This window comes from Thalia democratica, chromosome 1 (genome assembly GCF_965202585.1).
Source record: "Thalia democratica chromosome 1, ktThaDemo2.hap1.1, whole genome shotgun sequence".
Classification (NCBI taxonomy): domain Eukaryota; kingdom Metazoa; phylum Chordata; class Thaliacea; order Salpida; family Salpidae; genus Thalia; species Thalia democratica.
The window spans coordinates 43,780,056-43,802,124 of record NC_139165.1 but is presented as its reverse complement, the minus strand read 5'-3'; the positions used below and the strand labels follow the sequence as shown (position 1 = coordinate 43,802,124).

The window sequence follows — 22,069 nt, the reverse complement described above, 5'->3', positions numbered from 1 at the left end:
AGATGTAGCTAATAATTTCAAAATCTAATACTATTATCAAAGTCTGTAAAATATTACCTGTAAACTTTTGAAAAAAAGTTTGAGTTTTAAACTTTTTAGACTTCCATTATTCTTTATAAGTAATTTGTTTAGGTAAAACTTAACTGTGTATAGAACAGATGACTTAATTCAATCAATTTCTTCATTGCTGTTAATTTAAGTTCAATCAATTTTTAGTTGCTACTCAATTCAATATTTTCAACATTATTATACATAATAAATTTCTTATTAGCATAAAAGCTTTATAACAGAAAAATTCTCGATAGTTTTATGTCCATCAACATAATATTTTCGAAGTTTTCTTTGATACGAGCTTGCATTACAAAGTTTTTTTATAGATTTTAAAAAATATTAACAAATAATTGAACAAATAAAGCTTTAAAACTTATATAAAACGGTTTGCATAATACGTTTTTTATTTAATGTATAAGTTGGGTAGTTTCATACAATAGGTGTATGAAACATATATGGTAGTATACACAAATACTACAAAAACACTTACTAAAATGCTTAAAGATAAAAATACAACATTACTAGTCAATAGTTGTATACATTTTAATAATAGTTTTTGTTAAGAAATGCATACAAGTGTTTGAGTACATTGTATTTTTTTATTTAACATTTTACACTTGTTAGTATATTTGTTTTGATATTTTTATCAGTATGATAAAAAATCCTTAAAATTTTGTATTTAAAATGTAACTACAAAAATATCTTTCTATTTTGTTCTTTACTAAACTACAAACGTTTTTCAGAATGATTAAAAAATTAGATAAAACTTTACTGACTATTAACTATAAAGTAAACAAGACAAATTATTCAATAAACTAGATATGTTAGTTTTGTAGTCTACTGATGAGAATTAATCAAAGTATATTTAGTTTATTGATTAGTAGTTTTATTAGTCTTATTGTATAGATAAAGATTAATAAGAATAAATAAAAGTTTAATACTTAGCGTTTCTTTTTAACTATTAGTGTACTGATCTTTTTTATTTCATAAGACATTAACCTAATTGATATGCATTTGACTTATCATTTCGAAATTTTTATCTAAAAAGAAACCAAACATCTTTTAAAGCAGTACTGTAGTTATAAACATTCACAAACATTAGTCATTATGTATGTATTGGAAGTAATGAAATTAATATTCAACAACGATTAGAAATATAAAAAACATCAACTTTATACTATGACTTACGTTTAAACTGAATTTAGTACTCAAGTAATAAATGTTTTAAAAACTATCTCGTCAGCGCCAACTTAAAGATATCTATTAAGCGTGTATTACTTTTTAAAAAATATAAGTTTAGTCTTTTTAATATAAAAAGTTGGTTAAAACAACGAAAACAGTTAGAAGTCTTATCTGACAACACTTTAATAAACACTTAAAAAACAACCAAATTAAGTTTGACATACAGATATACAATTCCTCTTGAAATGAGAGGTCTGGGAATAAGTTTTCAATTATGCAAAACAGTTTAGTGTTTGCTTAACTAAAAATTGCGCTACCGGAAAACTGCAAGCTCAAATAATCTTCACAAGCCGCTGTAATGAGCTGATTAAAAGCAAGGCTCAGTATTACTGTCGCCAGCACTGAGAACCTTCAAATTATAAAACATTTATTTACGCAGGTTAATTTTCTTTGAACTTGAGCAAAAATATTAAATAAAGAACAAAATAAATGTTGTCTCGAAAGACAAAAGTTTCAAAGCTCATTAAAACTTGCTTTATGAATTAAAAAATAGTTAGACATAATTGTTATTAGTTTCCGAAATTTTGATCCTAAAAGATCGCCTGTAATTCACTTTGTCACTAAGGGACTAACTAGTTTAAACGATAAGTAGTTATCAACCATTTATGAGTTATGTAAACTTCGTTTTTTTTTTTGAATGAATCATTTTCAGTTAACGGCTATGAATTTTTTATAAAAGAAGTTCACAATTTTTGGCTAGAATTTTTTTTTTTTTAATTTGTAACTCGATATATTATAGAAAAATTTGTAATAAATTATATATTACGCTATGACTAATTTTTTTTCAAGTTTTACCTCTTTCTACTGCTACATCTAATCAAGTTTTACCGTAAACCTTTTTTTCTTATGTCATAAACAAAAGCACTGAGAAAATTAAATAAAACAAACTTGTCTATTAGTTATAAAAAGAATAAATCTTAAAGTAATAATGTTTGTAAAAAACTTCAAATGCTAGCTAAGCAGTTTAAAAAAAAACATCATAGTTATGTAACAAACTTTTTCTTAATATTGACAGTAAGGAAATTAAAAGTATTTTATACCGTAAAGAATCTTGTAAAATAACCAAAAACTAAAACATTAATTCTTAAATATTTAACAACAACAGATTGTTCTTTATTTTTTATCTGATTTAAACTTTATCATTTCCATCATTAACATCTGTTTAACCTGCTTGTTTTTTTATTTTATTGCTGAGATTTGCTGTTTTAAACTAAAAAAGATTCAAAAATGTTTACACGTTTTATATCAAACACATTTTTCTTAGGAAACTCTTTTTACATTATAACGCGAGACGCTGTAATGAATATTAATTTTAATTGAAGTTAGACGTAAATCCAATACATACGTATCATTATGACTTTTTATACATACTTTATAACAATAAGTGCTATATCAGTTTTATTTTGAATGTATCTTACGTTAATATTGTAATTAAAATAAGTTGAAAAGTAGACATAGAAAAATTTATTTCTTCACTTTTAAAATGTATTTTTTTTTTTGTAAAAAGGTGATTTTCGGTTTTTTTAAATCCAGTACTTGAAAATAGCAAAAATGATCATTGAAGTTTTTAAAATAAAAGAAAAAAAATATTCAAACTTTCGTTTATTTTTATTGGTTAACTTTGTGACATTTTTGTTTAAAAATAAAAGCAAGATACTTAAAATTCCGTGTTTTTCTTCTAGACTAGGTAGTAAATTTAAGCTTAATAAATTTTTATTCAATCAGTTTTGTAAAAATAAAGTCAATTTATATTTTAAGGCCGTTTAATTGATATGTGAACAAGTTGTATTCCAGTCGTAAACAACTATATATGTTAAAAGGTGTTTATCTAACATAATAAATTCAAAAATTTTTAAACACAAGGTTATCCATAACGTTTTATTGATCATTTTTATAGAAAAAAAATAAAACGATTTAACTCTGTTTTCTTAACTTTTTAGTGACTAAATATCAAAAAAAAAGTTGAAACACTTCTTTAGGGTTTAAAAAAAATTATGTTAATATAAATCTTTAAATTAAGATGTCAGTAATTTAACAAAACATTTAAAATAATTTTTTAAATTGAATTAGTTTTCTTTTTCATATGAAATTTCTCCCCCACAAAAAACTATCTTTATTATCTCATCCGTAGAAGAAAATCTGTAGATTAGATGTTCCCACCTGTATATTAAAGAAAACTTTAGTAATGGTAAGATAAACTAACTCTATAATTTTTTATGTTTGTAATTATAGAAAAACTGCACTTAAAATAAACGAGTGACAAAAAATCGTTATTAGTTTAAATGATAATTTGATATTAAAAGGTTTTAGCTGAAACATTACAACCTTATAACCAAGTTTAAAAGGTTAAAACTACATATTATATTTAAATTGTTGCATAGTTTAAGTTTGTTACTTAAAATTTTGTTTAGCTTTATAAAAGCTTTAACTATTTTTAAATTGATTTTTTTTTTGTAAATACTGTATAGGTTTTATTTTTTACACTATATTTATTTCATACAAAGTTTTAAAGAATAAATTAGAAAGCGTTAAGAAAGGCTTAAAAAACGAACTAACCTAAAACTTTATACTAAAGAAAACTATGCATAAAATAATAACACAAAATGTAAAACTGTTAAAGAGCATAGTTAAAACAACTTTTAGCACATTATTTAATTAAAAATGTAAACTTAATGTCTATGGTCTGAAGAATTTTTCTATTTTTATTGTAAACGCGCTTTAAATTTTTTAAATAAATTCATCTGTAACTGTATAACAGAAGTTTAAAAAAGGTGACATCTCCAACCTAGGTTTAGAACTATCGATCTTTAAAAAAACAGACTAACCGTTCCGCTTCAACCAGTACAAAATTGGCTCTCTTTCCAATTTCGATGCTGCCGTGAGTCTTGGACATTCCGAGTGAGTATGCGGAGTTTATTGTGGCTGATATGAGAGACTCGTCCATGCTCATTCCGAACAATACGCACCCCATGTGCATCGTTGTCGGCTAGAATTAGATTATTTAATTTAATGTTTAAATTAAATGTTTTAAGTTTGTTACTAAAAGTTTTGATAATAAATTTTATGCTGTGTTTATAAGTTAGACATTTTTTTTATCTATAATATGTTTTTAAAACGGTTGTTTGTTAAAGTTACTCTTCGTTTGCCAAATAACAACTACTAGTAAAAAATAAAAGCTAAAATTTAAACTTAAACATTCGCTTGCTGGTTATTAATATTCGTAAAAAGGAATTAAATATGTTTTGATCGTTAAGTTGTTGTATTTATACACTAATTTTAGCACATTTAACTAAAATTTAAACTACTTATTGCTGATTAGATTACAGTGTAACAGTTCATTAGTTTCTACATAAATTGTTCAACCTTCTTTAAAAAAATTTAACAACTAACTAAAAATGTTATTTGAAAAGTTTTATAAACAAAATAACTATTAAAATATATGATTCCTAAAAAAAAGTTAACTCTTAAATATTTTTATCAATAAACTAATAACTATTATTGCATTATAAAACTTGTTAAATATAACTAAAGTATTTTCGAACATAGTATACCAACCATACTCAAACAGTAAGCGTTGGGATTGAAGTCAGTGGCAAGAGCTACTGGAACCTCACTTTCAATCATCTTTCTAACTGGTGGGTACGGTAACCTTTTTAAAACATACTACTACGATCTTCGTTTATTTAGGAAATAGTTTGAAAAATTTATTTATTCATCTAGTTAAAAAACCATTATAACAGATAAAAAACTATATAACTACGTTTGAATATACATCTCAATGGCATTTTCTTTGAAAAGTACTAAAACTAAATGTAAATAAATTAACACATATTTTGAATTAAAACATTTTTGAAACCAAAAATAATAAAATAACTATAATCAAACTTCAATAAATAAGCAGTGGTGGGTAATATCACGGCTGCACTTTTTGATTTTGACATCGATATTATTCCCTCATCGCTAATTTCTTCTAGATGGCTGATTGCATGAGCGTTTAACTCAGCACCTAACTGTTAAATGTGCTTTAAAAAAAAATTAATATTTAACGACTGTACATGACCAAAAGTAAACTTATTTATTTTTTATTTATAGATATGTACGTTTCTTAAAATATAAAATAAAAAAAGTTTGCAAACTTCAGCGCTCCCGGTGCAGTTGAGCTCATCCCCGTGGAAGTTTATCTTCAACCCAAACTTCTTCCCCTCGTTGAGTATCTTCCTCGTCTGATCCACGCTGAAGACGCCTTTCTCACAAAACACGTCGATGCTGTCCACAGTCAGGTTTCCATTTCTCACGTGTTCAATCACGTCAGGAAGCTGTTTGTTGATGACGTCATCGCAAGCCTCATCGGCATTCTTACCTCTGTATAACAAATGTCAGTGAAGTTTAAATTTTCACTTTGTAAATTAAAAAAAAGTGTGTTTAAAAATGTCTGTAACTGTTAACTGTAATTGGAAGCTGTACTTACTTATAGTTTATTTTATTGATGTTTTTGTATTTAATTCACCAAAGTTGCAGAAAAAATTATGAACACTCTCTACTTTTAAATAAAACGAAACTTTTTTTACTTATTTTTTTCTTATACCTATAAATACTGTACACAGTAGTGTAAACTAAAATATTATAAACGTAAAAATCTAGATCAGTAATGGTAAACAAGTAAATAACACTTACTTTGGGACGGCGTGAGCTAAAAAGGTCGTTGAAATGTCAATTTTTACGTTTGGATCCCGCCGTGCCCTTTCTATTACTTTCAACATTTTCGTTTCACATTCAACATTCAAACCGTAACCACTTTTACATTCAACTAGGGTAGTTCCAAGTTTTATCATGCTTTAGAAACAATAGCACTATTTTAGAATTTTATTTAAACTAGTTTAGAAAATATATAGTATATACGCGAAATTATCTTTCTTGAGTCTATATTTTTTTTAAATTAAGTAAACCTTTCTAATCTTTTCAGCAGAAGTTGGTACAGTTCATCTTCGCTACTTTTTCTTGTTTGTTCAACCGTGTAATGAATACCGCCGCCAGCCTTAAACACTTTTTTATTTGAAGAAGTATAACAACTTTTATTAGAAAATAATTATTGATAATTACAATTTTTTTTAATTTAGTTTAAAAAATGGTAAATGAATGCACTTAATGTTTAACAAGTTTACTTTTACCTTGCTAATCAAAAATACAACAGCTACTAAAACCTTGTGTATTTCCATGTAAGTTTTTCCCGCCAACTTCATGGCGAACTCTCCCACCCGGTCACCGGACCACACCGGGTGAGTGTGGCCGTCCACGAGACCGGGGAGAAGGCAGCAGCCACGGCCGTCCACCACCCGCTCGAATTCCGACTCGTCGTAACAGGACCCGGGTACTATTTCTGCAATGTTTCCGCACCTTGAAATTAGTTTGTATATTTGTGTTTCAAACATGAAAGCTTTTTTTTTAAGTTTAAAGGTTATAAAAAATATAAATAGTTTAGATAATTTAAACTGTTTAAGTTACAAAAAACATTGTAAATAAAAACTTAATTTAAGTTTTTTGATGTAAGCGAAATAAATCTGGCGTAAAATGTTGAGTGAAATAAAAAACCTAACCATGTTGTGACATGAGTTGATAAATGTTTTGATATAAGTTTTCAAAATAGATAATTTATAAGAAAAATATATGCACACTTAAAACTATACATGAATTATAGTCAATATATTTATCAGCAAACTTGTTGTTTTCAGGCAAACATAATACAAAAATTTATAAAACATATAGTAGAAAAATAGTAAAACTCTTTACAAACTTGTCTACTACAACATTCCATAATTTCAAGTCATCTTTTAATATTTCTACTTTTTGTCCTCTGCCATAAATAACCTCTTCATAATTTGAACAAACTTTCACCACTGAGTTCAAATTTTTTATCAGCAACTTTTTGTTTACCATTTTTCAGGTTAATAAAGCAAAGTAGAAGCTTGTTAAAACATAAATCTAAACTTGTTTACAAATTACAAAAAAACTATATATCAGAAAATTTAAAAAAGTAGTAGCAGCAATTTTTTTTTGACTTAAAAATTAAACAGCTTTACTTTAATAATCCTTTAACTGTGAAAAGCGCAAGTTTTCAAAAATTGTAAAGTAAACACAGACCAAAGGTAACTTATGTGTTTTATACTGTCTGTTTACTTAGTTAGATTGAAGTACTGTTTTACAAAGGTAACATTAGCGTAAGCAGTAGTATTTTTTGATGCATGTGTAAAATGTATAGTTTTTTTTTAATTAAAGCTCAAATATCTTTCAACAAATATAAAATTCAAAGTTACCTACGAAATTCTATTTTATTTAAAAGTATTCCTTCAAAAACTAATTCATCCTAGTAATAAAAAATGTATGATTGCAGTTATCGTTTGAGTTTTTGTTTGGTAGAACTTTATGAAATTTTATATTTAAAACTTTACAAATAGTAAAGAAACTTGGCAATAACTAAAATTAAAATAAAAGTTTAATCACAACAAGAGTTCTAGAAAAGTAAAAAAAAGAATTGTTGAAAACATAATATAAAACATTTATTAAACTAGAATTACCAGAAAAAGTATAAACCAGCTTTTACGACAATACATTTACGTAAGCTTTTGTAGAAAATATAAAAATTTAAATTAATTTAAGAATGAATTTAAAGTATAAATTCTACAAAATTTAAGATTACTTTAATACGTAAATCTATTTAAACGCTACATAAATCAATAAAAAAAATTCAATAAATTACCAAAACAAATTGTTAAAGGTTTTCACTAGTTTTACCAAGCTGACAAAATACCTAACTAGTACTTTTTTTTGAAAAAAAAAACTTCAGTTAATTAAGCAGTATATTGTAAAATGTATATTTTTTAAATCAAATAAAAATCCTTTAATTAACGAATTCTAAGTATTTAGTTAGTATTTATTATCATTTTTAAACATCTTATGTTATGTTGTATATTTCAAAACTTTATCTTAAACAGACTATAAACTATAATAAACTTATATTCGATGACTTCTCTGAAACAAGACTGTTTTGATCCATCATTGGCCATAATGCAAAAATAATAAGAAATTTAACTAAAAAAAAGCTACTATTGTTAGATTAAAATAAAAAAGTAGCAATACTGTTTAGTTGATAATCTAGTTAGATTTATGAAGCACTCGCAAAATTCATAGAAAAATATAAAAATATATACTCTTAATAATAAAAAAAACAGCTTTAAGATTATGATACGGTTTATGAATAGAAAATAATTAAATTTATTCATCCTATATATAGTGTTATCGTTAAACGAAAAATGAAAAATAATAAACCAAAAAAAATTTCCAGCTTGAAAAAACTTAAAAAGTTCTTAGTATGCCAGCTACAAATACTTACTAAATGTTTTAACTGTTGTTGAAAAATCACATTTAGAAATACACAAAATATTGTTATTTATTTTAGGTTTAGTTTTTTTATTTCACAGTTCACAATCAAAATGTTTTTTGTTTCAAGTAGCTTTTAAAAAGTTTGACTTTATTTAGAGTATTTAAAAAGTACGTTATAACCTCTAATTGGCCTTATATTAAATTATATAGCATTTATAAAACAATAATTTTTTTTTGTTATTTCCATACTTCAAAATAATTCTAAGAGTTCAATCAATACTTTTGAAGAAGTCTAATTTTTACCTAAAAATATAGTCAATATTCAAAACTATTATTGTTGTTTAAAAAAACTATTATTTAATATAAATGTAAAAGCAAAAAGTAAAAATTTATAATATTAAAGTGTCTGAGTATTTACATGAATTCATCAACTGGTTGGCATAAATAAATTGAAAAGAAAATACAGTGTTTAAAGGCTTTTATTATAATGTAACATCAAAGTCACAATTTAACTGTACTAACGAAATTAAATTGCCATTGCTAATTAAATTTTACAAACTGTTAAAGGTTTAACAAAATTGTTTTAAACTTACTTATCCTCAGTAAAGTTACTGCAACAGAGTTTTTCTAAACGAGTTAATCAAAATGCATTTGTCTACAATTAAGTTTTGATAACATTGAATTAAAGCTTTTTATAACAGTTAACAAAATGTTTTAAATACGACGACCTGTAAAAAGTTATATCTACTATAGCCTGTTTTATAACTTTTGATAGACTAAAAGTTAAACAAACAGTTTGATATAAATCATTAACAAAACTAAAAAGTATTATAAAAATTAAGTCAAAGTGTATGCGTTTTAAATCCAGCGATATTCCTGCATTCGTACAAGAACTTTATAAGGTTCAGTCAAACATTTCGTTAAAAAACTTAAATAAATAATTTTTATAAAAGTTTTTTAGGTCGTTTAAGGTGTTTTACGTTTTTATTAGTCATTTTTTACAATAAAAGGCGTTTATAAAGCTAAAAAGCAGAGACAAAATAGATATCCTGCAATTTTATTTTTTTCAATCAGTTTGAATAAAGTTGTATAACAAAAATAAAGTTAATTGTTAATAACAAGCAAAAATGACTCACTCAATACCAGAATTTGTATCGTTGTGCACCCTTCTAAACTTTACACATCGAAACCTTTTAAAAAATATTTCGTTTATTCTGTTTTATAATTTTCAATTACAGTTCTCCAATAATTGGTGTATTGAATAATTTTTGGAGACAAGTGTAATAGAAAATAAAAATAAATATTTTGAAACTTTTTAGTTTAAAAAGTTGAGACAAGTTTTAATTGATTAATTTATATCTAATTATATATCTTTAAACCTGATATAAAGTCTTGCATTAGTCATTATATCAAAGTACACTAGTTGTTTATATCTTAAACAATTTTTTTTTTAATTCACAACTTATCTTGTAACAAAGAAATCTGCTATGTTAACATTGTACAAATAATACAACTTGTCAATAATTTAAACCAAATTTTAATAATTTAAACTAAATTTTACAATAAAGTAGACTTCTTTTTTAGAATTCTAGTTCAGAAACTATAATGCAACTGTTTATTTTTCTTCATTATCTTAATATTTTGTACTATGGATAAAAAACTGCTCAGAATATTTGTTGAGAAGATTTAAATAAATAACTATTTAAAAAAAAAACAAAAAACTATTAAAAATTTTTTATTAACTTATTCACGAAACTCGCGTAATTGATTATAGATAGAAATTATTACTTCTACTGATTTTACATGAGTACTTGAAGCACAACATATCATTATAAAAGATGTGAAACATTTTTATAACACTTTAAACTTCTTTAGCTTTTTTTTTAATACTAAGCTAAACTTAATTTTGTTTACCTTATTATCACAATTATTTCTAAGCTATATCGCACAGCTTTTAACGAAAGTTAACGGTCTATTTAGTCACTTAAATTGACATATAATAATCTATAAACTATAATTAGGCCAATTTATATTGGGACGTGCTAATCAATAAATAAGTTTCTAGGTTAATAAGTGTTTGCTATTTTACAGTTTACTATTTTATTATACTTAGAAAGGTCGCAATTTTTTTGTCACTGAAACTTTGCAGTAAATAAAACATTTAATTTGCACATCTTTATCTAGGTTAATAAAAGAAATATTTTTAGGTAATTTACGTATTTCTTAGCCATTTTATACAATAAAGGCGTTTATAAACTTTAAGTTCAAGCTAAGAAGCAGAGGCAAAATATATATGCAGCTTTTTTAAAATTAGCCTAGATAAAGGTGTATAACAAAAAAGTTAAATGTTAAAAACATTCAAAACTTTTCTCACCCCTACTCACTACTAGAATTTGTACCGCTGTGCACCCTTCTAAACTTACACACCGAAACCCTTTGAAAGATTTTTCGTTTATTCTAATTAAGCATTTTAAATACAGTTCTCCAATAATCGGTGTATTGAATAATTTTTGGACAATGTAATGGATTATAAATAAACGAAATATACTTTGAAACGTTTTAATTAAAAAAGTTGACACTAGTTTTAATTAACTAACTTATATATAATTATATAACCTAAACCTGCTATAAAGTCTTGCAGTAATCATAATATCAAATTACAATAGTTGTTTATATTTTAAATTTTTTTCAACAATTCCCAACTTATCTTATAACAAAGACATTTGCTATGTTAACATTGTACAAATTGCACAAGTTATTAATAATACAAACCAAAAAATCGACAATAAAGTAGACTTCTTTTTTTAGATGCTAATTAAGAAATTATGGTGCAACTGTTTATTTTTCTGCATTATCTTAATACTTTGTACTATGGACTGAAAACTACTCAGAATCTTTGTTGAGTAGATTTAATTAATAATTTTGAACAAAAAGCAAAAAACTGTAATACATTTTTATTATTATTTTCACGAAGCTCGCTTAGTTAATTACAAATGGAAAATATTACTTCTACCGTTTTTACATGAGTACTTGTGCACAATATATCATTATAAAAGGTTTGAAACTTTTTTTAAAATGATTTTTGAAACTTCTTTAATTGTCTTTAAATACTAAGCTAAACTTAATTTTGTTTACCTTCTTATTACAATTATTTTTAAGCTATATCGCACAGCTTTTAACTAAAGTTCACGGCGTACATAGTCACTTAAATTGACATATAATAATCTATAAACTATAATTAGGCCAATTTTTATTGGGACGTACTAATCAAGTTTCTAGGTTGATATGAGAAAAAGTTTATGCTTGATACTTGAAAAACTTTAATTCGATCAAAAAATTGCACTTGTTTAACATTGTCGTTAAACATTAGTGCTTATGGTTTTAATAGGTAAAATTAAAATGTTTAATTAGGTATCTTTGCACACTTAAGTTTTTGCACTTGTTGCAAAAAAGTCATGATCTCCATGATATGTAATATAAAATTTACTAAAATTTTGTAGGATCAACTAAATTAGTAAGTATTTATGTTTCAACATTACTTTGAAGTTTTTTTTTTCCCAGTAATAGTATGTTTAGAACAGTATTCGGCAGTTTATATTAGTTGCGGACGATTTTTCTTAGAAAAAAGTACTGGTGGGTCGCACTTTGCAGAAAAACGTTTTCTGATGGCCAAAGTTTTTTATTATAGTAATGTACATAATAGCACATTTTATAACCGTAGTTTTATAAAACAAGCAATCATAAAGCGTTCGTAGTTAGTAGTTTAAAAATATATAGCCCAGGTCTAAGTATTAATCACAAAAATATTATTTTTATTAACTTAGAAAAAAAAAATTAACTGAAAAGCACCTCGCAGGACTCAGTTTTTTGCTTTGTGGGCCGTATTCGGTCCGTGGGCCGCAGTTTGCTGCTGATTTGAAACTGTGTTTTCTACGCAATGCAAACAAAAGTTCTTCCTAACATACAAAGTCCAAATTTAGAACTTGTACAGATTCTGGTATGATAGTTTTCAAAGTATTTAATTTGTTTTACTTTTAAATATTTTGGTGAACTATAAGAACCAAAGCTTGAAAAAGTAAAATAAATCTTGTTTCAACTAATCAACTCCATACCTAGTGTAAATACCTTTCAATATCTATTTTAGACTTTTAGAATCAAATTTATTTTATCTTTTAAAGTGATTTTAATAACATCAATTTATATATATATATATTTTAATTGTATATTTCGAATTCACAATTTTTATAAAGACTAGAAACTAAACACTAAAAACTTACAAAATAATTAAAAACACTTATTTATGTCTTAATGTAAAAGAAACTAAGTTCCAAATTTAAAAAAAAATTTAAATTTCATAAATCGAATCTACGCAAACTGTGTTTTCTACGCAATACAATATACAAGTAATTGATATGAGTCAAAAATATCAAAAAATTCAATTCACTTTCAATAAACATTTATAAACTTTAATTTATTTAATTAAAAGTTATTTGAAAAAAAAATTGTAATTGCCTTTCATTTAAGCCTAGATAAGATTAATTTTTTATTTAATATTAGATAATACTCGGTACAGTACTCCTTTTTAAATTTTGAAATTGAAAAGTTGTCTTGAAATTTAATTTTTTAAGTAAAACTAAGTTAAAGCTCTAAATTTTTGTTGCTTTATATGCTTAACTTTACAAAAAAAAAAGTGATTCAATGAATTAGTTTCGAAATGCAAAAAACAAAAAAAAATTGAAAAGGCTCAACTATTTCAGTCAGAAAAACAAAAGTGATATCATTCAGTTGCAAACTTTCATATGCTAGATACCTAGAAAAGTTGGCAAACAAGTTATTATATTGATTTTAATATAAACGTTATAATTTAGCGGGAGGAGAAGTTTAAGCAATTTAGTCGTGGAAGCAAGGAGGCTCGTCGATTTCGAAATTTTTCAAAGCAGGCGATCCTCTAAGTTGAGCAGAAGAGGAATGTTGAAGCTAAAGTTTTTCATAAACTTATGTTTAAAATTTGCTGAGTATTTTTAAGGATAACAAAAAAAAAAAATCCTTACTTTAAATGACACCACCGTTTAATGTTTACAACTTTCTTTATACAAACCTCTTTAGAATTCGGAACACTTTTGAAGTGCTTTAAGATACCCGCATAAGAAAATATTATAAAACATCTTATTCAAAAGTCTCGTATTGTCAAGTCACGTGGCAAAACGCCCCTCTTTCGCCCTTTGTTATTATAAGAAGGCATTCTTGATAGTATTTCGCAGGTTTCACATGATACAAAGGCAAAACGTTATTACTTTTAGTTGTTCAGTTTAAACAGTGTACTTTCATCGTTCTTTAAAACTAGTAACTTTTTCAGCTTTATTTTTATTTTTATAGCTTTGTATGTTCACAGTGTTTAATGTAACATCATATTAATTTCAAGCATAACGGCATATATGCCCGTTTTTGAATAGATTTGTAAAGACTTGAAAAAGATTTAAAGTAATTACACTATATTTCATAAATGTATTGATTTAGCTGCTTACTAACTAAAACGTTATTTAAATTATCCGAATTACTATTGTGTAGAATGTTTACACTTTTGTCTTAATTAAACGCACCCAGTTTTAATTGTTAGACAGAAAAAAATTTAATCTAAAAATCTAATCATGTTTGTTTTATATTTCTCTTAAATCATTCATAAATATGAGTTTGTCTAATTGCGAAACACTTTTTGTTTGTTTTAAAATAATTTTGAAAAGCAAATATGAAACCAAGCGAGAAACAAATATTGATGAAAATCCACAATTGCTTCACAAACACTTTTGTTTAGCAGCTCTCACAGTAGTTTTCACAGTAAATTAATTTTAAGATATTCTTTAGCAGTTTAAGAGTTTTAATAAAGTGTAAAGTATTCAACATAACTATAATAAATAATTATACTTTACTCGAAATATTTTTTTTAATCTATTGTACACAACACGGTTTTTAATAATATTTCTTTATTTTTTATTGCTGGTATTTATAAAAAATATTTGGTTATAAAATGCACTAATAAAAATATTTTTACGTTAGTGCAGCAAAACAAAGTTTTTGAATCGCTATTTTTCTGTTAATGCTCTGTTTTTATTTACTAGTTCTAATTTCATTCAGTTTTTAGTGAAAATTATGGTAATGTACGATAAAGCACCGGTTTCAACTTTGATGAGATTTGCGCTATGCAAAAACTCTTTCATTGAACCTCAGTTCATTAAAAGTTATCAAGGCCAGGAACATGCAAACCATGAAACTAGAAATATAGAAAGAAATAAAAGAATTGGTTAGTATAAACTATATTCACAGCTTTCCGCGACACTACTTAAGTATTTTTACTACTTTAATTCATGTATTTAATTTTTTTATTACTAACAATGTAATACATAGTATCGTTGAAATTTTAACTAAAAAATATTTTTATGTTTCTTAAATCTTTATTATTTTTATTTTGGTTGAATTTTATTATAAACCGAAGAAGTTATTTGATATGACGAAGCGAACAGTAAACACAAACATTTTTAAAATTAAAGTAATAATTTAGTAATATACATATACTAAGTTGTTAAGCTAGAAAAACACCTGGTATAAATTTAAGAAAAACAACAAAAAGGTATAAATTTATATCATTCTATGATCTTTAACTTTTAAAAATTATTCAAGAATAGTCGTATTTGACATATTTAAAGTTAAAGCGTTACTTAGAATAAAAGAAAAATAACCAATTTAAATATTATCAGGTTTCCTTTTGTCATAAAGTAATATTAAAAAATAGTTAACTGATTTACTATACTAAAGTTATTTATGTTTTTTTATCGGTGTAAAACATACAACAATAATTATTTAAATTAGACATAGTTTAGAAAAAATTAAACTATTATATTTTAAATTAAAAAACTTCAGATTTATTGCAAGATTCAGCACCACTACCGAGCTTTAGAACAATAAGAAGAATTGAAAAATACAATTTTGATAAAACTGTTAAAGAAATCAATGAAAAGATACTAGTAAAGGTATGTTTGAATAAAATTTTCAAACTTATTCTTTTAATAATTTTTCCAATTTTAGTCTATGAAAGCTATTATAACAGTATATTAAAGCATATTAAGAGTATTTTTTATTCTAATTTCATACTGTAAAAGTTTTATACAGCCAATTATTTAATTATCTTTAATTTCATTAGAAATTACTTTTATCGATATAGAAGCATCTAGTTCAGTTTGTTATTTTTGTGTCTAGTCTCTATCAAGTATTTTTAAAAAGACATCAAATAATCTAGATAAATTTATTTTTTGTATAAACCTCGATAATTTTTAGATCTATTTTATTTTTTCATATATTCTTAAAATTATTCATTACAAGTAAAACTTGTTGTTAAAACATAATACATATTAAATATTGTTAAAGCATAAAACATTAAAACATTTCATTACTACGAAGTAAACAAAACACAAATATTTACTAAAAAGTCACTACTACATAACTAGTCGTAAATTATTATTTAATTACCGTGTACACACTAAAAAACAATTGCATATTTTAATTTGAAGAACGTGATTTTCAACAAAAAACAACTTGCTTATTGTTGTAAGCAATAAAAATAAACTAGTTGGAGAGCTTTATTTATATGTGCTTTTAATTTTATTATAAATGTAAAGCAAACAATCGTACACGGGTTTTATGAAAAGGATTGTAAATTATAATTATTTATTTTAAAAATAATCACAGCCATTAAGAAAAATTGCAACTGTTTTGTTACATAATGATTGAATAATGCTTCAAAACTTTTTAATGTATTTAAAACAAAAAAACTATCCAGTTACTTTGTTTCGTTTTCCTACAACAAACTTTTACTACTATTTAAATGCATGAAATAAATCTGACTAAGAAAAAAAGCTATGGTTTATTTATAGACTTTAAGGCATACATTTTATATAAAACTTATCGACCATATACTTTTATAATTTATTAACATTAACATCAACATTTTTTATTCGTCACACATTTTTAAAAATAGTCTTAATCTAAAAAAAATTAAACAAAACCAATTTTTTAATAAATAAGTTTAACGGTTTGTTTAAAAACAGTCACATACTTTAATAGACAAAATAAGTTTTTAGTTAAAAATTAAATATTTCAACAGCAAAACAGTACTACGGTACAAGAAAAAAGCAACCTAGAAGAAAAAAACATTAGAAATGACAGATTGAAACAAACGATTCAGAGACGAAACCTTCAAAACAGTAGCATAAAGCTAATGCAAGAAAATCCTAAATTAATATTTTCAGTGGACCATTTAAACAGCTTGTTGTGCAAAGCTAAACAGCTCGATGAAGATCGAAATGAAGTATGTTATTTCTAGAAAAACTACTACTTTCTAACAAAATGTTTTAGTAAATATAAAATGTATTTTTTACATTAAGTTTTAACTAGACATTTAGATAAAAATATTAAACTGAAAGCATATTATTAGCCGTAAAGAATAAGAACGAATGATGTAGAAACTGTTGAACCTATGATATTCTTAGAAGGTTAGCTAAGATACGCCTTAATTAGTTAGAATAATGATGATTTTGTTTTAAATATAAAGACTTTAAATGCCTCTTAAAAGAAAATTTTAGTTTTATATGCAGAAAATTTTTGCATTGTATTGAATTAAACTTTTATACGCTCGCTATCATATTGTGGCATGATGTAGTTGAGGTTTAGAATTCCTTTGTTTGGCTTATAAAAAGCAAACATGCAACTGGAAAGCCACAATAAAGACTTAACAAGGAGTGTCTGTCAGCCGCTACGTTTACAATAGGTGATTGATAGGTAAAAACAAGTTCTCGTTTAAAGTTTTTGTCCAGTTAACACAGCAGCGATTTGTTAAGAAAATAAACTTATTGAATTGACATTGTTACTAAAATGCAAACTAGAAATATTATACAAAATTCCAGTATTTTTTTTTTGATATTTTTTCTTAGTTTTTAGTTTTGTACTTTTTAGAAACATATCCATTTGAATTACAAAATTTATTGACGATATTTTTACAGAAAGTTGATGCTCGATTGCCGAAACCAACCAATAGAAAAATTTGCAAACTGCCTCCGATAAAAATGGGCAGCTCGAGACAAACTGTACAAACCTACGCATCGCTTTCAATAAAACACAAAAGTCTATCATCGAAACCCACTCTACCAAAAATTACAAGCCAGAAACAGGAGGTTGACAAAAAGCTCAAGATGAAAGAAGAAGACTTGCTGCGGAGCTTAGACAAAGTTGAGCCGGGAAGCATCAGGTCCATACTGTCCAATGGAAGGGTGGCACAGGACTCGTCCAGCCAGAACGAAAGCGTGACGTCAGCTTTTTCGATGTTCGAAGGCGGCAGTAAAAAGAAAGTAAAGAAGTTGAAAAGGAGGGCGAAGCCAGGAGTTAGGTGGGGTAAAGACTCCGTACAGCTGTTTTTGTCTCACAATTAAATTCTAAGTTAAACTATTGTTAATATACAAGAAAAAAATGTTTTAGGTTTTTAAAAAACTACAGTTTTATATAAAAACTAGTTACTTTAAAAGGAATTTTTGCTATTGAACACTACTGATTCAGTTAAATTAAATTGATGTTTCGATATAAGTTATTTTATTTTTCTTCTTAATCTAACTAAGTCATATTACGCAAACTTTTGCAACGATTAATTTTCGCTTTCAAATGATTTCAAATATTGTTGCTTTTTAACATTTAAGTACTTAATCAAGATGACTTCGTTTTTTACTTGAAATTTTGAGAAAGTAATGTTAAACTTAATACTTTCAGCAACAGATCTAAACTTTAGTTCATTTCTTTAATGGCTTTAATTCATAAGCTGTGTATTGAGCTTTTGCACAATAGAGCTTTGTAACTAATGTAAATAGTCGCATTTTCTTCTGTTGTTATAAAGCCAGCCGTCTATATAGAACACAGCGTCTGTATTAAACAAACAAACACTTGAGGTACAGCTGCATATGTATATAAACTTTTGAATTTCTAATTCAATAGGAAAAAAGAAATCAAAAAATATACATTTCTCAGTTTTTCTATACCTAACAATTTATAAATTTTGTTTTATTTCCTTTTCTTTCATTTATTCCCTTTGTTTTATTTCCTTTTTTGTTTTTCTTATTTTTTGTAAACTGATAAAACAAATAAAAATCAAATAACAATTCATTCAAGTTTTGAGATCTTTTTTTTTAATTATATCTTTCTTTTAGATAAAATTATTTTTTATTTATTTATGAATGTAACTGTAATACGACTAAATTTTGTTAATTTTTTTTTTAAATATAGTAAACTTGTCTAATATGTTGTGTTATTTTGTTTATTGTTAACATATTAATAAAACTTACTATGGTATCACTTAAAACATTTCTTTTTTATCCGTAAGTACTTTGTTAAACGAATGGAACGGCGTATATCAATTAAAAAGATTTTAAGTTTCCCAGTTTTGGTAGAAGATAAGCACAAAAATGGTTAACAACTTTGTTTGTAAATACTTAAAGATAATCAAATAAAGACTTTTGTGAAGTATCTTTAAAGCTTTGTGAACTACAAAAACAATGAATAAATATATTCAACTTTAGTTAATTCTTTTTTTTTGGTTTAGAGTTGCAAAAAATACATAAAACTAAGTTAATAGTAGTAACAACTATATAGCACAATTACTAAGTAAAAATGGTAAGTTTTTGATTTACTAAAGCATAGTACAAAAATTATTATATCTTAAAAGTAAACATTAATTTTACTGTAGATGAACTGACTTATAATTTACTTTATGCTTTCATATATAATTTATAATCAGAAAAATTGCCCTATTTAATTTAGAAAACTTTTCATTCAAAACTAATAAATCGAAAGTGTTTAAAAAAACTATCTTTTAATGATTTTACTACTCGAAGGTTTTCGTTTTTAACTTTGGAAACTTCTGACTGAATCAAATATTGTTTTCATTTACAACATAAGAAAAGCTGTAGGTATACTTTTTTTCATTAAGTTGTAAAATAGTTGTTTACGTCTGCCTTAATTTATTTTCAAAAGTATATATATCTTTTAAATTAAATTTGATTCTTAGCTAACCTTTTTAACAGGAACTGTTTGACTAAGTAATTTATTTACACATCATTGAATATATTTTTCTATTTTTAAGATGAGTTATTTACTAGTTTTGATTAGTACTTCGTCTTTAGTTTCTTATGTATAAAATATTATTTTATTCATGTTAGCTCAACAGTTTAAAGCATAACTTTCCCATTGTCAATAAAAACAGGACTTGGGTTTATGTTTAAATTATTTACTAAAAATTAAAGAATTAGATTAATTATTAAGATTTTAAATTCTGTTTTACGGGTATTTTCAAAATATTTAAAATTAAACAGTTTTATGTACCTGGAAACTTTAGACAGTTCATGTAGTGAACAACTATGTAATTTTCTAAAGATTACAACAAAATCTAATACAAAAGCTAAATTAACCTATAATTTAGCAAAACAATTGTGCAGCCCCACTAAAAAATGTCTAGAAACTTCCCTTCTTTTTACTTTTACTCAACAAACTTTTTTACCAAGGTGGAGTTATTTTGTTTAAATAATAGTTAACAAAAATTTAAATAAGTTATATTTTGTTATTTCTTTAAATCGTCTTAGTAATTTAACAGTTTTTTGCAATTACTTTGTCTTCTTCTTGTAAATATATAAAATTATACTAAAAATCTACAAAATCTTGGTTTGGATTATACTTTTTGTTTGATGTACTTTTGATTTTTTGTGCTCAGCAAACAACATTGTTAATTGTTTTATGTAACTCAAAAAAAAAAAAAAAAGATTTTAAAGTGTATAATTTTAGTACATACAATAATTTTGTAAAACATATTTATATTTTATGAAAAGTATCTCATACACACAGTCTAGTTTATTTATTATAATTATTTCAAGTTTATTGTCAGAACTATAAACCCAAGCATAAAAACTTAAGCCACTTAAACTGAAAGACACATAACAATGAAATGTGAAAAAAGTAACCCAAAAATTCATTTTGTTTAAAACAAAATAAAAGCATATCGTAAGTTGACTTCAAATTTATATTAACACACAAACTTATACTTTTTTTTTTAACCGTGTTTTTCCACCTCCTTAAGAGCAACTTTCATTAGATCCAGCAGTAAAAAGATTACATATGTTTTTATTTTAGCTTTAACTTCTAACTTTTCACCAATAGAAAACCTATTTTCAAATTTTAGAAAAAAACATACTGGGACGATCTAGTAAATCATTTCAGTGATTATGTTGCAAAATTCAGCAGCTTAGTGAATCACTTACTTCTACATCAAAACATGATCACTATTATTCAAGTCAGTTAGAACAAGCTAAAATTTTAAAATGGAAAGCAGTAATAAAAAATTCAAGACTCATTTTTATTTTTTAACAAACAACAACCTGATATACCAATCATAACTATCAGAACTTGGTTCTGCACATTTCTTAAACCGTTTTTTTTCCTAATTTTTATTTGTTGCTTTGCCAAGGCAAAATCAAAGTCCTGGACAAGACGTTAAAAGGTATCGACTCGATAACGGAAAGATTCTAAGTGGACCAGGTCCTAGGAAAAAATATTTTGAGTGTCTTTTTTATGCCGTTTAATAAATCATATTAAATTATATATATATATATCAAAACAATTGAAAAGGTACAATTTTAAAACTAAGGTAAGGTACAGACAGTTGTGAAAAAAAAACATCAAAAATTAAATTTAATATGCATTGACTAGCAACAAAATTAAAAAACCTAAAGCCCCACCAAAGCTCATTAATAATAGACTGGTCAGATAAATATTATATATTGAACATATTAAAAAGGGACTCATCATAATTAGAGGAAATGTGCTGCAAATAAAGTGCACTATGTTTATTTAACAAGAAAAAAAAAACGCTCAAAGTTATCTGGTCATAAGACTTAGTTTACGAAAAAACCTTTTGATTATTGAGTTAAACACCACGAATATCTTTAAACGTACTGTCCAGGATACTATGGATCAAACCAAACCTTACAAATTAAATCAACATAAAACAACAAAATACAATATTTAATAAGTTTACTAACAATCACTTTATTTAAATAGTTTTTATTAACTTTAATCGAAATTGTATCATTTTTTAGCAAGAAAGTAATTTATTTGGAAGTTTGTTTCACAATTCAACTGAAAGTTTAAAAAAATAAAACAATTTAGTTTAAACGATTTAAATACTTTTGGTTATTTCAAAGTTAACAATTTAAAATTAATTGATTATTTAAAACAAAGCTCGTAAAAACAAAAAAAAAACAGCAAATTTTTAATATAACTTAAGACTTTTCAAAAATCTGTTATTAAAATATTTTTT

At 25.0% G+C, this 22,069-nt stretch overlaps 2 protein-coding genes across 2 annotated transcripts; one reads left to right on the top strand and one right to left on the bottom strand.

Moving 5' to 3' along the window:
- Positions 1-3,163: 3,163 nt before the first annotated feature.
- On the bottom strand, positions 3,164-7,329 carry LOC145830501 (putative imidazolonepropionase). The gene is made up of 9 exons (XM_082938274.1): positions 7,085-7,329; positions 6,495-6,687; positions 6,240-6,328; positions 5,968-6,126; positions 5,430-5,655; positions 5,179-5,303; positions 4,849-4,942; positions 4,119-4,279; positions 3,164-3,453 (listed from the first exon to the last, which is right to left on the bottom strand). The coding sequence occupies exons 1-9, from the start codon at positions 7,225-7,227 to the stop codon at positions 3,360-3,362; spliced, it is 1,284 nt and encodes a 427-aa protein (XP_082794400.1). The 5' UTR covers positions 7,228-7,329; the 3' UTR covers positions 3,164-3,359.
- Positions 7,330-14,843: 7,514 nt separating this feature from the next.
- Positions 14,844-18,940, top strand: LOC145845559 (uncharacterized). Its single transcript, XM_082952753.1, has 4 exons — positions 14,844-14,968; positions 15,586-15,695; positions 16,826-17,029; positions 17,721-18,940. Exons 1-4 carry the CDS (start codon positions 14,854-14,856, stop codon positions 18,144-18,146), a joined length of 855 nt encoding a protein of 284 aa, XP_082808879.1. The 5' UTR covers positions 14,844-14,853; the 3' UTR covers positions 18,147-18,940.
- The last annotated feature ends 3,129 nt before the right edge of the window (positions 18,941-22,069 follow it).